This window comes from Phocoena phocoena, chromosome 2, assembly GCF_963924675.1.
Source record: "Phocoena phocoena chromosome 2, mPhoPho1.1, whole genome shotgun sequence".
Taxonomy (NCBI): Eukaryota; Metazoa; Chordata; class Mammalia; order Artiodactyla; family Phocoenidae; genus Phocoena; species Phocoena phocoena.
Genome location: NC_089220.1, coordinates 158441056 through 158456893, shown reverse-complemented (window position 1 = coordinate 158456893; position 15838 = coordinate 158441056). Strand labels below are relative to the sequence as shown.

At 44.2% G+C, this 15838-nt stretch overlaps 1 protein-coding gene across 1 annotated transcript in view; it reads right to left on the bottom strand.

Moving 5' to 3' along the window:
• CAMK1D (calcium/calmodulin dependent protein kinase ID) overlaps window positions 1–15838 on the bottom strand; it is a 417163-nt gene that overhangs the window by 28091 nt on the left and 373234 nt on the right. Inside the window, exon 6 of the mRNA XM_065870982.1 lies at window positions 3503–3578. Coding sequence (XP_065727054.1) covers window positions 3503–3578 — 76 coding nt within the window. The remainder of the gene's footprint in view (window positions 1–3502; window positions 3579–15838) is intronic.

Sequence of the window (15838 nt, the reverse complement as noted above, 5' to 3'; positions counted from 1 at the left end):
GACACTTTTTTTTCTTAAATTCATATATATGTGTTAGCATACGGTATTTGTCTTTCTCTTTCTGACTTACTTCACTCTGTATGACAGACTCCAGGTCTATCCACCTCATACAAATAGCTCAATTTCGTTTCTTTTTATGACTGAGAAAAATTCCACTGTATATATGTGCCACATCTTCTTTATCCATTCATCCGATGATGGACACCTAGGTTGTTTCCATCTCTGGGCTATTGTAAATAGAGCTGCAATGAACATTTTGGTACATGACTCTTTTTGAATTATGGTTTTCTCAGGGTATATGCCCAGTAGTGGGATTGCTGGGTCATATGGTAGTTCTATTTGTAGTTTTTTAAGGAACTTCCATACTGTTCTCCATAGTGGCTGTACCAATTCACACTCCCACTGGCAGTGCAAGAGTGCTCCCTTTTCTCCACACCGTCTCCAGCATTTATTGTTTCTAGATGTTTTGATGATGGCCATTCTGACTGGTGTGAGATGGTATCTCATTGTAGATTTGATTTGCATTTCTCTAATGATTAATGATGTTGAGCATTCTTTCATGTGTTTGTTGGCAGTCTGTATATCTTCTTTGGAGAAATGTCTATTTAGGTCTTCTGCCCATTTTTGGATTGGGTTGTTTGTTTTTTTGTTATTGAGCTGCATGAGCTGCTTGTAAATTTTGGAGATTAATCCTTTGTCAGTTGCTTCATTTGCAAATATTTTCTCCCATTCTGAGGGTTGTCTTTTGGTCTTATTTATGGTTTCCTTTGCTGTGCAAAAGCTTTGAAATTTCGTTAGGTCCCATTTGTTTTTATTTCCATTTCTCTAGGAGGTGGGTCAAAAAGGATCTTGCTGTGATTTATGTCATAGAGTGTTCTGCCTATGTTTTCCTCTAAGGGTTTGATAGTTTCTGGCCTTACATTTAGGTCTTTAATCCATTTTGAGCTTATTTTTGTGTATGGTGTTAGGGAGTGATCTAATCTCATACTTTTACATGTACCTGTCCAGTTTTCCCAGCACCACTTATTGAAGAGGCTGTCCTTTCTCCACTGTACATTCCTGCCTCCTTTATCAAAGATAAGGTGACCATATGTTCGTGGGTTTATCTCTGGGCTTTCTATCCTGTTCCATTGATCTATCTTTCTGTTTTTGTGCCAGTACCATACTGTCTTGATTACTGTAGCTTTGTAGTATAGTCTGAAGTCAGGGAGCCTGATTCCTCCAGCTCCATTTTTCGTTCTCAAGATTGCTTCGGCTATTCGGGGTCTTTTGTGTTTCCATACAAATTGTGAAATTTTTTGTCCTAGTTCTGTGAAAAATGCCAGTGGTAGTTTGACAGGGATTGCATTGAACCTGTAGATTGCTTTGGGTGGTAAAGTCATTTTCACAATGTTGATTCTTCCAATCCAAGAACATGGTATATCTCTCCATCTATTTGTATCACCTTTAATTTCTTTCATCAGTGTCTTATAATTTTCTGCATACAGGTCTTTTGTCTCCTTAGGTAGGTTTATTCCTAGATATTTTATTCTTTTTGTTGCAATGGTAAATGGGAGTGTTTTCTTTATTTCACTTTCAGATTTTCATCATTAGTGTATAGGAATGCCAGAGATTTCTGTGCATTAATTTTGTATCCTGCTACTTTACCAAATTCATTGATTAGCTCTAGTAGTTTTCTGGTAGCATCTTTAGGATTCTCTATGTATAGTATCATGTCATCTGCAAACAGTGACAGCTTTACTTCTTCTTTTCTGATTTGGATTCCTTTTATTTCCTTTTCTTCTCTGATTGCTGTGGCTAAAACTTCCAAAACTATGTTGAATAAGAGTGGTGAGAGTGGGCAACCTTGTCTTGTTCCTGATCTTAGTGGAAATGCTTTCAGATTTTCACCATTGAGGACGATGTTGGCTGTGGGTTTGTCATATATGGCCTTTATTATGTTGAGGAGAGTTCCCTCATAGCCTTTTGTTGTGTGCAGTGGGCTCTGCCGGCGAGAAAACATTCCCTTCCTTGGGGATGCTAACGAGGAGAAATTCATTTCTGATCAATTTCAGAAACTCATTGGCCTAAACCTATCCTGAAAGTATGCTCCATAGTAAGTGTTTGAAAATATGACTACAAAAAGAAATTGTAGCTTAAAAAGTAACTTTACAGTGGACTTTAGCAAATCAAAACATAAAAACCAAAATTGATCATCCTAAAATAACTGCAACAAGCCTATGACCATGGCATTTCCTGGGTCATGGAGATAAGGCACCTGAGAAGAAATGAGGAATTCAAAGGCTAAATTTTGGTTTTTTATCACATTTTTCTTACTGTGACTTCTGTTGGACATGCTCTAATATTTTCATAGTGGTTTGTATCCCCAGCGAAGCCAAGGTGGTGCACGAAAAGATGCTCAACACATCACCAGCCATAAGAGAAATGCAAATCGAACCCACAACAAGTCACCACTTCACACCTCTTAGGACAGCTATTACGAAAAAATGGAAAATAAGTGTTCGCAAAGATGTAGAGAAATTAGACCCTTGTGCATCACTGTTGGGAATGTAAAATGGTGGTGTTGCTTTGGAAAACATTATGGCAGCTCCTCAAGTAGTTAAACATAGAATTACCATATGATCCAGCAATTCCACTTCTGAGTATACACCCCAAAGCATTGAAAGCAGGACTCGAACAGATATTTGCACACCTGTGTTCATAACAGCCTTATTCACAATAGCCAAAAGGTGGAAACAACCCAAGTGTCCATTGATGGATGGATGAACAAAATGTAGTATATACACACAATGGAATAATTCAGCCTCAAGAAAGAATGAAATTCTGACACATACTAACTACAACAGAGATGAACCCCGAGGACATTATGCTAAGTGGAAAAAGAAAACAGACAAAAAAGGACAAATATCTTATGATTCCACTTCCATGAGATACCTAGAGAAGGCAAATTCATAGAGACAGAAAGCAGAATGGTGGTTGCCAGGGGCTCGGGGGAAACGAATGGGAGTTAGTATTTAGTGGGTTTCAGTTTGGGAAGATGAAAAGGTTCTGGAGACGGATGGTGGTGATCGTTGTGCCATACTGTGAATGTGCTTGATGCCACTGAATTGTACTCTTAAAAATGGTTAAGGAACTTCCCTGGTGGCGCAGTGGTTAAGAACCCGCCTGCCAATGCAGGGGACTCGGGTTCGATCCCTGGTCCGGGAAGATCCCACATGCCGCGGAGCAACTAGGCTCGTGCACCACAACTACCGGGCCTGTGCTCTAGAGCCCGTGTTCTGCAACAAGAGAAGCCACCGCAACGAGAAGCCTGCGCATCACAACGAAGAGTAGCCCCTGCTCGCTGCAACTAGAGAAAGCCTGCGCGCAGCAATGAAGACCCAACGCGGCCAAAAAAAAAAAAAAAAAAGGTTAAAATGGTGTACAAAATTAAATGTACATTTTGTCACAGTTTTTTTTTTAAAAAAGGAAAAAAGAAGCCGAGGTGGCAAGCCATACTTACAAGATATAGGCAATCACCCCAATGGACCAGCAGTCGACAGCTTTGCTGTAGGGTTTCTGTGCGAGGACCTCGGGAGCTGTGAAACAACAAAGGAGAGACACAAGCCTGACAATTTAAATGATTAAGACACAAGGCGGGTTTTAGGTGTGTTTTGCTTTTTGCTCTTTTTGTCTGCTACTTGGGCTGAACTTTCTGTGATTCTAGAAACTGAGTAGGCAGACACAATCTGATATATTTGTTGGCTTTTGTAACTAGACAAAAGGGGAGCATTTGTGTGTGTGTACAACTGGAGGCTATCAATCAATCAATACATACTTGATAGGAGGTATTTTATGTCAGTGCTGGGCTACGCACTGTAGCTCAGACCAGACTGACAGAGAGGAGAGAATACTCAGTCTGGGGCCTGGGGTGTGATTCACCTCAAATCAGTTCAAGGAAGCATTTCTGGCCCCTGTGTAGGGTCTTTCTAGGTGCTGTGGGGACAGGCAGGTGAAGCCCCTTCCCCCTGCCTTCATGGGGCTTACAGTCAAGTTCAGACCTAAAACCTTCTCTCCATGTCCTGCCTCAGGCCTGCTCCTGATTCCTTCTCTAAGGTTCTGGGCGGGTTATCTGTCACTATACTGCCATTCTGTTTTCTCATCTGTGAAACAGGAAAAATGCTATTGAATCTCACTTCCTTGGTTCTAACCCACTCTTCATCAAGCATCACCAGTCCAGGGCCTTGGCTTATTTTGTACTATTCCCATACTTCCTGTTCCTGGCTGTGGCTACTGCCCAGTGTTGGATACCCACCCAGTGTCTGGCACTCAGCAGGGTCTGCCATACATATTTGTGCAAAGAGTAAATAAACACAGGAAAGGAAGTAAACCTTCTTCACAAGTAGAACCTCCTTTTTATGCAAATACATCTGATTGAAGTGTCTAGGATAAACTTTGCAGAAAGTTTAAGAAGGTAGAGGAAGTAAAAAGAGCTCTAGCTTACAAGGCACTTGTCAGGCTAAGCTGTGTGTTCTATGCGTTGGGGATGCATTAACTCACCACAACCTTTCTTGGTGGGGAAGAGCTTAGTTATTATTATCCTTCTTCCCAAGTTACAGGTGAGGGTGCACGGGGACTCAGAGATCAAGCCAGTTATCCCCAGGATCCAGCTGCCAAGAGGCCTCTACACCAACTTAGTCTAACCCGAATTAAGTACCCGTGTGATCTGGGTCCCGTCCTCGTCATTCATAAACATTCTCTACTGTAATCCCTTCAACAACTCTGCCAATTAGCCATTATCTGCTCCTGATCCATAAAGAAAATGAGCCTCAGAGATGTTCCTTTTCTGACGCCACATAGGAGATATGGACCAGTTGGGATCTGAACACAATTCAATCTCACCCTGTCCCAGCTCTTTCCACTGGAATCTACTGACTGTTAAGGTCTTTCTTCAGTCTCTAAGCAAAGTCCTTTTGTAGAAAAATGAACAGGGAAACCCTCTCATCCTGTTGCAGATAAGCACCTTCCTGAGCAAGAAGAGAGAAGGACACAAACTCTTGCTGGATGTTTCTGGTTATGATGGTAAGAAATACAACCCACAGATAATCCCCAAATCTAATTTTTAGGTTTCAGCCTCAATTCCTCCAAACTTTTGATGAGACTTTTTTTTTAATTTAATAAGAGCTAAATAAATACGTTTGTACGGCTTTGCTGGGTTTACCCTCAATGCAGTAGCAGAAGCAGAGAGCGCTACAAAGCTGGGGAACTCACAAACTGGAGAAGTGGCCCTTAGATAATGGGGAGCTGACTGAATCCATCCTTCCTCTTCCCCAGAACTGCTAAGAGCCTCTTTCTCAGATGCTTCTATTATGGCAACTGACAAAAGGGAGCCATTTCCCACAGCCAACGTCCTGCTGGTTTAGGGGGAAGGTGCTCTCAGAGCTGATGTTTTGGTCTGACAGCCACACGAGCACAGGTGGCGGGAGGGGACTGGTTCTGCAAGGAACATATTTCTGAGCCTCCAGGGCCATCCTCGTAGCCTGATGGAAAGTTCAAGAGAGGCAGAAAAGGCTCACAGAGCTACATCTGACCCAGCCCCTCCTCCCGGCACAGCTGACAGCAGGCATCAGGAGCGCCGCATCAAGCAGGTGGGCAGAGGCCCTGGCTTCCATGTCACGAGGTCTGCAGGGCTCTTCAGGGAGCTGGTGAGACAGCCTGGCCCAAATGCTCCACGAAACCAGATGTCAACTGACGAGGGTATAAGACCTGGCCCCTAGAAAGCAGGGTTGACTCCTAGGAAGAGCTAACCCTCTGTGTTCTCCTGACCACCTCTGTGGATGGGGCAGGAAGGATTCTTAAAAGAACAAGTCCTCCTCCTCGTCATCATCTGTTAGAAAACAGCAAGCGGGCTTCCCTGGTGGCGCAGTGCTTGGGAGTCCGCCTGCCGATGCAGGGGACGTGGGTTCGAGCCCTGGTCCGGGAAGATCCCACATGCCGCGTAGCGGCTGGGCCCGTGAGCCATGGCTGCTGAGCCTGCGCATCCAGAGCCTGTGCTCCGCAACGGGAGAGGCCACGACAGTGAGAGGCCTGCGTACCGTGCAAAAAAAAAAAAAAAGAAAACAGCAAGTACTGGCCACCATCCATTGTTCAGCAAACAAAGGAATAAAGAACACGGTTCCCCTCCTGAAATCCACACACCTGGCGGCACCTGCACATCAGGCGCTTTGCCTGCAGTCTGGCAAAGGCTCCAGGGTTCTGGAGAATCGGGCAGTGCGCTGCAGACTTGAAAAGCAAGCGGCTGATTTTTATGCAAGTCGGAGCTTGGACGTTACTTGGGACGTTTAGATTCTTGAAATCACAGATGACACAAATTTTTTAAAATACGAGATTTTTGTTTAACTAGTAACTTTATAACACCAAGTATATGCTTTTGTATAAAAAGACTTCTGATTTAGATCAACAGTCTGGACGTTAGGGAAAAGTTCTAAATGATTAACAAATACCAGGGTATCTACATTGGTGGTGGAACTCTATGTGCTTGTGCCAAACATGTCTTGTCCTCTTTGGTGTTGTGTCTTATCTGGGTCACAGCAACTGCAATGAAATATAAACATTTTTAACCAGTCGGTGGCAGGTGAACCATTTGCCCTCTGGTGAGGTCCTTAACTGCACTTGAACCCAATCCAGAGAGGGAAGCCAGAAGTGTAACGTCATGATAAAAAAAGACAAAGCAAACTGATTTGGAAATAAAATTCTCACCAACTTAAAATATTTTTAAAATTGTATGATGGCACACACGTGAATGGCTTAAATTCTATTTTCCGTTGTGATATGATTCCTGGAAACAAATGTTCTTTGGGACATTGTTTGAACAAGCCCACCTAGCTTTAAATAGCTAACTTGTCATCTCATAGTAATTCTTGAAAAACATAAATTCTCAGACAATATTCAAAACCCTCCTGACAATTTGATATGGTGAACAAATCATGAACCCCTGAGGTCAGGTGGGATATATTCTCTCCCACTGTCCGTCTGCGTCCTGCAGTTGGCACTATTGTTTTGCCAACTGTTGTACTTATCTGGTTTTGGTCCTCCTTCCATTCCCTTGATCCCTTTCAGCTGGAGTGCTGGGAGAATCCCCTTCTCTCTGATCTTTTCATAGACCCATTTTCACTTTGAGAACCAGCCAAACTCCCTTGTGTTATCAATCTTATACCACTGGCAAGAATTCAGCTGTAATTCTAAAAAGTCACAGCATCCAACTTACAAACTTTGGGACAACAAATGAGCTCCCAGGCTGAGGAAGCCCAGAGCACGGTCACAATTTTCTCTCCTAATTGTACCCAGCATAATTCATGTGTCGTGGGAGGTTGGCAGTGACTCTGGCCAACCCCACACCTTCTAACAGAGGGAGGCTTTGAATTGAAATAACTTAATTGGAGCTATTGACAGAGAAAGCAGTCATTAAGAAGCACCGTGGCTTGTCGGTGATGCCATCAACCCCAGGCAGAGCGGGAAAGGGCTCAGTTCCCTGGCACAGCCATAGCAGAAGGGAAAGACTCCAGTGGGGTGGGCATACACGTTCCTCCAGTGCATTTCAAGGCCTGGGCCCTGGGGACTGTCAGTGGCTATCAGTGGCAGTAGAGAGACCCACCCACCCAGAAGTGCTGAAGGGACAGATCCAAGATAGGTGGCTGGTCCAACCTCCCGACCGCCTCTTAGGCTTGGCTGAAGTCAGCCTTTTAGGCCAGAAGGGAGTGGCATGATATACTTAAAGTGATGAAAGGGAAAAACCTACAACAAGAATACTCTCCCCAGCAAGGCTTTCATTCAGTTTCGACAGAGAAGTCGAAAGCTTTACAGACAAGCAAAGGCTGAGAGAATTCAGCACCACCAAACCAGCTTTACAACAAATGCTAAAGGAATTTCTCTAGGCGGGAAACACAAGAGAAGAAAAAGACCTACAAAAACAAACCAGAAACAATTAAGAAAATGGCAGTAGAAACATACATATTGACAATTACCTTAAATATAAATGGATTAAATGCTCCAACTAAAAGACACAGATTGGCTGAATGGATACAAAAACAAGACCCATATATATGCTGTCTACAAGAGCCCCACTTCAAACCTAGGGACACACACAGATTGAAAGTGAGGGATGGAAAAAGATACTCCATGCAAATGGAAATCAAAAGAAAGCTGGGGTAGCAATACTCATATCAGGCAAAATAGACTTTAAAATAAACACTGTTACAAGAGACAAGGAAGGACACTATATAATGATCAAGGGATCAATCCAAGAAGACATAACAATTGTAAATATGTATGCATTCAACATAGGAGCACCTCAAGGCAAATGCTAAGAGCCACAATAGAGGTGGAGAGAACAGGGGTGGGGTGGAGGCAGCTCCACCTGGGTGACATGTGTTGGGCCATGACAGTTGGGTTCCCAGGTCTATTCATCAAAAATCTGTAACACACTAGCCTCTGGTAGGCTCCTACCATACCTTATCCATCCCTTTACTGCTGTGTGAATCACACCGTCAAGGTCCAGACTTCATGCTGCTGGAGAACATCTCTAGACTGTATTTTCAGGGCTTAGTACATTCTGGTAGTTCACCAAATGGTGATGCAACTGAACCCAACCTACTCAACACACACGCCATTATTTCTATAAGAAAATGTTTTCCAAACGGCAGACAACTGATTTACAAATAAACTTAGCCGCCTCAAATATTTTTGGTGAGTACCTACAGGAACAAAAAAATGAGAGGGTCACAAATAAATTTTGGATTGCAAGCAACTGTCATTTGGGAAGTCCCTGTATTAGGTACAAGTAAGATAAATTGCTGAATACGTGCCCTGTTTCTGACATGAATTTGGGAGATAAAAGAACCAGAATTAGCCCTAATTCTCTGTGGGTGTCTGTCATTCACGTTGCTCTCCTTTTAAAAGCTTTTCTCAAAGGGATTTCAGAATTATTAGTTCTAGGGCTAAATGGCAGAAAAGATAGTCTGTTAAATGATCTCTCAGAACCTCCTTCCTGGTCAGATCTTGGGGACTATCAATTCAGGTTTTTTGAGGCTACTGCCGATAAAAACAGTATCCCATCAGCTTAATTTACACCAGTCAATAGAAGTGATCTCCATATAAACCACACAGCCTCAGCAGAGCATCCCACGAGCTACTGGAGAGATCTGTGGACAGATGTTCCCTCCTCTGAGCCCCAGGCTTAACCCACGCTCTTTAGTGAAACAGTACGTTCAAAATTTAAAATAATTGAATTTACTGCTGTGAGACTCACTACCAACGCACTGTGGAAAATTCCACTTGGTGGGAAACGTCTTCTATAAACCGAGCTGTTTTATATTGATTCAGAGCAAGGTTTCCTGGTAAAGGGAAGGACTTCAGAGACTTCAGAAACTTTTCATGTTGTTTTTAAAACAACTAAGTTGCCCATTTTCCTTACTGAAAGAGAGAGAGGAAAAAAAGGCTTAACCAAGTGGAATTGGAAACGAGGACAGTGGCTTGTGAAGGTGGGGGCCACAGTCACCAATCCTCAGGCTCTCATAAAACAGAAAAGGAATTTTCCCATTTCCTGCGTCCAAGGATGTGCTGAGAACCGTCTCTGCAGAGAGCGGGGAGAATGTGATCTCATCGTGTTACCACGTTCATGTTCAAGGTGATCTGTTCCCCTCCACGGACGTTTGAGGACCACTCCTCTTCGTACTTCAAATATGACCCCTTCTACTGGGATAAGGGTGGGGACACAAGCAGGAGGGGCAGCCCTGCGTGGCAGGAGCAGCCCTCAATGCTGGAAAAGGAGAACTTGTGGTCCAGAACCATGGTGGTGGTGTTTCTCCTTATTCAATCATTTAATGGGCTGCATCCCACTTCAGGCACTGGCTTTATGGGTGACGAAAGCACACCTGGCCCCTGCCCTCATGGCACACCTGTTCTCCAGGGCGTTGAGGACAACACACAAGCCACAGACGTAGTGCCAGCCTCGGCCGCCCTCCTAAGGACGATGATCAGAGTCAGACAAGATCATGGCAAGATGGGAGAGGTGGTGTTGATTTTTAAGTTTAACTCAGTCAAAATCCAACCCTGAAAATACTGAACTTACTCTAAATAAAACTCAAAAATATCCAAGGAAAGGAAATATGACCTCCAATAGTCAAATGATGGGGAAGGTGCAAACAGAATGAGAAAGATACAGCCGGGGAAAGAAATCGCTGTGGCTAGCGGTGCTGTTAACAAAAGTATATGCATGTTGTTCATGTTGTTTTCCAAGAATAAAGTAATAGGCGTAAAGATGAAAGAGTAGGAGAGGTCTGAAGGATGTGAAATGGTTGCTGGGATTTAGGTTCTTGTTACTTAAAATGACTTTAGTTGTCTGGATTTAAGAAGTTTTAAATAGTCGGGTACATTGGCTTTTCAGTGAAAGAAACCTAGGCTCCACCACTTACTACATGTGTGGACTTGGGTAAGTCCCTTAATCTTTCTCAGCCTCCATTTTGTTAGATGGGAACATTAAGAGAGCCCAACTCTTAGGGTTGTTATGAGGCTTAAAGGAAATATGCAGCACATATGTATGGGTATAATTAGTAGTTGTTATGTAAGGAGGAAAAGTTGGAAAGATCATAGGAGCAAAAGGAATGTAGGTTTTATTACTCTCTAGAATTAAGGCTGAACGGATTCTTGATATCTTTTGGCACTTTCCTTCGATCCTAGCGTAACATAAAATGATTCATAAATGAAGATTTCCACCCTTTTGATGAAAACCCTCAGAAGTCAGGACAGAGCTGGGGCCACACGCGATGGAAGGGCAGGTCAGGAGAACTTGAATCTTAGAGCTGGAAGGAGCCAGTTGGTCCCTTTGTTCATCTAGTTCTTGATCCTTGTGGTCACTTCATCACCAACACGTTTACATCATCATCCCCCCTTGGTCCAGGCACCAGCCTAGGCACGGCAGCAGGAGCAGGTTGTTCATCATGGTTGACAGACAGCGCTGTGGGCATCAGGACCATTTGTCCCGATATTAGAGATCCATGTGATGGCCGAGGACCTCTGGCTGTGCGTGGCCCCTTCGTGGCTGTGCATTTATTGAGGGGAGAGGCTGTGCTCCTTCCACATTTCCTCTCCCTGCCCAGCCCCACCCTCTCCTACCTCCAGGCCAGGTGTCATCAAGATTCCTAACCCCATTGTCCTGAGCTCTCCCCATCCTTTAAGTAGCTACAAGGGTGCAATGCCCAGTTCTAACCAGTTCTTGTTTTCATTGGCCCCAGTTATAATTCTTTTTTAAAGGGGTGTTTAAAGATTATTCTGGAAGACTGGTTATAAAAATGGGCATATCCTTATTTTCTCCCTAATTCTTTCTCTTTTTAAATGAAGTATAGTTGATTCACAGTGTTGTGTTAGTTTCTGGTGTACAGCAAAATGATTCAGTAATATGAAAAAGAATATATATATTCTTTTTCATATTCTTCTCCATTATGGTTTATTATAGGATACTGAATATAGTTTCCTGGGCTATACAGTAGGACCTTGTTGTATATCTATTTTATATATAGTAGTTTGTATCTGCTAATCCCAAACTCCTAATTTATCCCTCCCCACCCCCTTTCCCCTTTGGTAACCATAAGTTTGTTTTCTATGTCTGAGTCTGTTTCTGTTTTATAAATAAGTTCATTTGTGTCATATTTTAGATTCCACATAGAAGTGACATAATATGGTATTTATCTTTGTCTGGCTTACTTCACCTAGCATGATCATCTCTAGGTTCATTCATGTTGCTGCAAATGGCATCATTTCATTCTTTTTCATGGCCGAGGAATATTCCGTTGTGCGTGCGTGTGTGTATGTGTGTGTGTGTATGTCACACCTTCTTTATCCATTCATCTTTATCCAATGTCCATGGACATTTAGGGTTGCTTCCATGTCTTGGCTGCCGTAAACAGTGCTGCTATGAACACTGGGGTGCATTCCCTAATTCTCTGGAGTGTGTACAACTGCTGCTATCTGTGCCACCCGCGAAACAAAGCTGACAAAACACTCAGATCAGCACCTCTACCTGTCTTTGAACAAGCTTCTGTCTTTGAAAATGAACCTGAAACTTCTAACCTACCATGTAGCCTATGATGTCAGCAGACAGACACGCAGGCAGATGGGCAACCTGCCAGCCTACAGCTTAGTCTCAGGTTCATCTGTTGACCCTGCTGGCTGGCCTCGCCTCCCTGAGGAGGCCACGGAGAAAGGCATCTGACTTGAACTTAATGCATGCCATGGTGGGGAGGAAAAGGCTCTGAGACACGAACGCCAGTCATGGTCAGAGGGAGTGGAGTCTTCTTTTGATATCATGGCTTTTCCCAAGTCGCTCATGAAAGGAGGTCAGGAGGCCTAGGGGTCAGGAGGCCTGGATTCAAGTTCCATTCTGCTGGGCAGGCCGGCAACGTGATAGCATCTTTACAGGAAGGAGCCTAAGAGAGGAGTAGGTGGTCTCATGGGAGAGCACCGAACTTCCACGCGGGTTTTACAAGCAGATTGTGCACCTGTAGGCTGGTGCTAGCATCTGTCACCTCTGACCCAGCACTGACTCAGAGGACAGAATGAGAGGCTGGGCTCTGCACCAGTGTCCCTCGAATTCATCATCTTTCTGTGTCTCAGCTTCCTGTCTTGAAGGGCACCTGCCAGTCTGTCCCAGTGTTAGGCCTTCATGGAAAAGAATCTGTGCTCACCCGTAGGGCTGCAGGTGTCCCCTCATTCTAAGGCACACAGTTGTCCCTCAGCATCTGTGGGGATGGGGGTCCAGGACCCTCTGTGGACACCAAGATCGATGGATGCTGGAGTCCCATACATAAAGAAATGGCATAGTATTTGCATATTACCTACAACATCCTCCTGCACACTTTACCTCTAGATGACCCGTAACACTTAACACGGTGTTAACGCTGGGTAAGCCGTTGCCGGTAAGTAGCAAATTCAAGTTTTGTTTCTTGGAGCTTTCTGGCAATTTTTCAAAAATATTTTTGATCTGCAGTTGGTTGAATCCGAGGATGTGGAACCCGTGGATCCAGACGGCCAACCGTACCGTTAGGGATGTGTGTCCAAAGACACTCGATCCAAGTTTTCCTGTCCCTAAGGGATTTCCACAGGTAGTGAGAAGGGACAGAGCTCCTCTGCTGGAGGATAAGGGGATAGTCTTAAACCAAACTGTAATATAGTTCCAAAGAGTTAGTGACACTGCGTGTCATCATTGTGGTGAAAAGGATGTCACTGAAACAGTGGGAGATGCATACCACTACGTATAATAGATAACCAACCAGGACCTACCGTATGGCACAGGGAACTCTACTCCATATCTTGTAATAATCTACAAGGGAACAGAGTCTGTAGAAGAATAGATATACACATATATGTCTATATAGATATAGATATGTAGGACGGAATCACTTTGCTGTACGCCTGAAAGTAACACAACATTGTAAAAAAAACAAAACAGTGGGAGAGAAAGAGGACCTTTCTACCCAGCAGTGGACTGTTCAGAGACGGTAAATAAAATTCTAAGATCAAGGAAAGTAAGATTCAGGCATACAGCTCAGAGGAGCATCCAGTCTCAGTAAGAGCTGCACCACAACGAGGAGGTGGTAGTGAACGGGTTAACTCAGGTCTGCTTCCCGCCAGTAGAACTTTCAGCAGGAGAGCTATTGAAAAAGAAAAAAAAAAAAAAAGCGCTGAGGGGCTTTACTGTGAGCATCTTAATAGCAGGTGTTGCTTCACCTAGGTTTAGAGGATTGCAGCCTGGATTGTTGGCAAATAAAAACACAGCCGAGATACAGAATCATTCCTCGCCGGTGGTCTGTCTTCAGCCCGGAGCTGCACGAGAGGAGCAGAAGTTTCCTGGGACAGCTCTGTTCTCTTTCCGGGCGTTATAGGTTCCTTAGCTCTTTCTCACCCTCCCCTAGAGCTGTAATTTACTAAAAATGCATCGCAGATGAGCAGCTCACTTGGATTTTCCTAGTAGCTTCTTGAATTTTACCACAGGCATGAAGAGTCCCCATTAAAGCACCATCCTGGTTTCTCATTACCAGTCTGATCGGAGCTGGGTTATGATTCAAATGCCGCCGAAGCCAAAATGTGGCTGATGGGTGGTGGGGAGAGACTAAGGAACGGGAAGGGAGTAGAAAACGGGAGGGCAGCTGGTATCTGGTGTTTTCAAATGTGGGAGAGACCTGGAACTCAGTGCTACAGAGGAAGAAAAATGTTCTGAGTAAGGCATTTTAGAGCAATGTGGCAACGGATAACCCCGTAATGCGTTCCTTGCAGGTTGTCCCAGGATTCCACCTCCGCCCTAACGGGTTTGTGAACCGCAACCGGATGGTTAACTTTGCACTGAAGCCCTCCTCACTTCTGAAATCTGATGAGCTACACTTCAACATGAAGAATACTGTTACGGTCATTCCAGTGTTTTGGTTTATAAACATTAAAAGAAAAAAAAAAAAAGAGTAAGTTACAAAATGCTGCAGTGCTTCTTTCCTCTCCACCACCGCAAAATGGTACCAGTTTAGAAACCATGAAACTCCATCCCAGGATTCAAGTACTGAGAGAGGAGCCGTCAGGAGTTCCAGAAGGTTGGAGAGTGCTTTACAAATAGTTTTAAGAGGGATTTAGTGGGTTGGGGGCTTTTCCAGGGCAGGGCTGGGTTTTCTTGGCACACGTTCTGATCATGAGCTTCTGCCCTCGTCCATATTCACTATGTCAAGGCTAATACCAGGCCCTACAAGTCTCCCCACGTGGGGAGGCGCTGTTCTCTCTGACAAATGGGGGCTGGCTGCAAGCGCCCAGTGTGATGAAACGGTCGCTGCTGGTTGTCACTGAGTCGCTGCTGAGAGAGAAGGAACGAGAAAGTTCTGATGTGGGTCCTCCGCCTACTCATCTGTGCCCTGTGTGACAATTTATCAGTTACATAAAATCCTGTTTCAACGCTAACAGTCTGAGAGGGTGAGAACAATGATGTAATGCTCAGAGCCGTGTACTAAAATATGGTATTTAAGTGAACAACAAATAAAAACCGAGCTCTTTGGGAGAAAATGACCACACAGAAGAGTGAAGATTAAAGCAGCAGGAACAGAGGATCTATGAGGAAAGATAAAAGGAACTGCGTGACTTAGCCTGCTCAGGAGGACAGAGATGGATGATGTCAACTTAACTGAATTTTTTCTTGTCTGTTCTGAGTGGAGATGGGAAAAAACGACAGTCAATATCCTTGACACACGAATATTTATACACTTAAAGGCGACTAAGTCACACATCTGTAGAAATACAGAACAGCAGAACCAGAAAAAAATCATGGAGGTCAATGCGTAAGCAGCTCTTGGCAGGAAAAAACTCTGTGGGAGAGAGCCCTTTGCAGAAGGTGCCCTTTGCCTTGTCACTAACCTTAAACCAGGCACCCCATGCTCTACTCATCTCCAGCCCGAGCACACCTTTCATATCTTTTGATCACACAATACTTTGCCTAACTTCGTGGTTCTTTCATAGACCAGAGAAGTAGGAATGAAAAGTAAGTAACTGACACATGACCAGATCTCTTCCTTAGCTTCCCTTCAGTAATCTTGCAAACTGTGTGAACAAGGTGGGGTCTAAAGAAAGATCACGAGGCCTCGACCAGCCTGCACCCAGCCTGCACACAGTGGGGATGGCGACAACTCTGACCCCCTACCTCAAAGATTCACCGAGATTGCTTCCCTGTTTCCCTTTAAAAGCTTTCATGGTGGAGCAGAATCTTGGGAGGTAGTTTTGGGGGGACGCTGAGTCTACCATCTCCCCAGATTGCCGGCATTCAGATTAAAGGCAA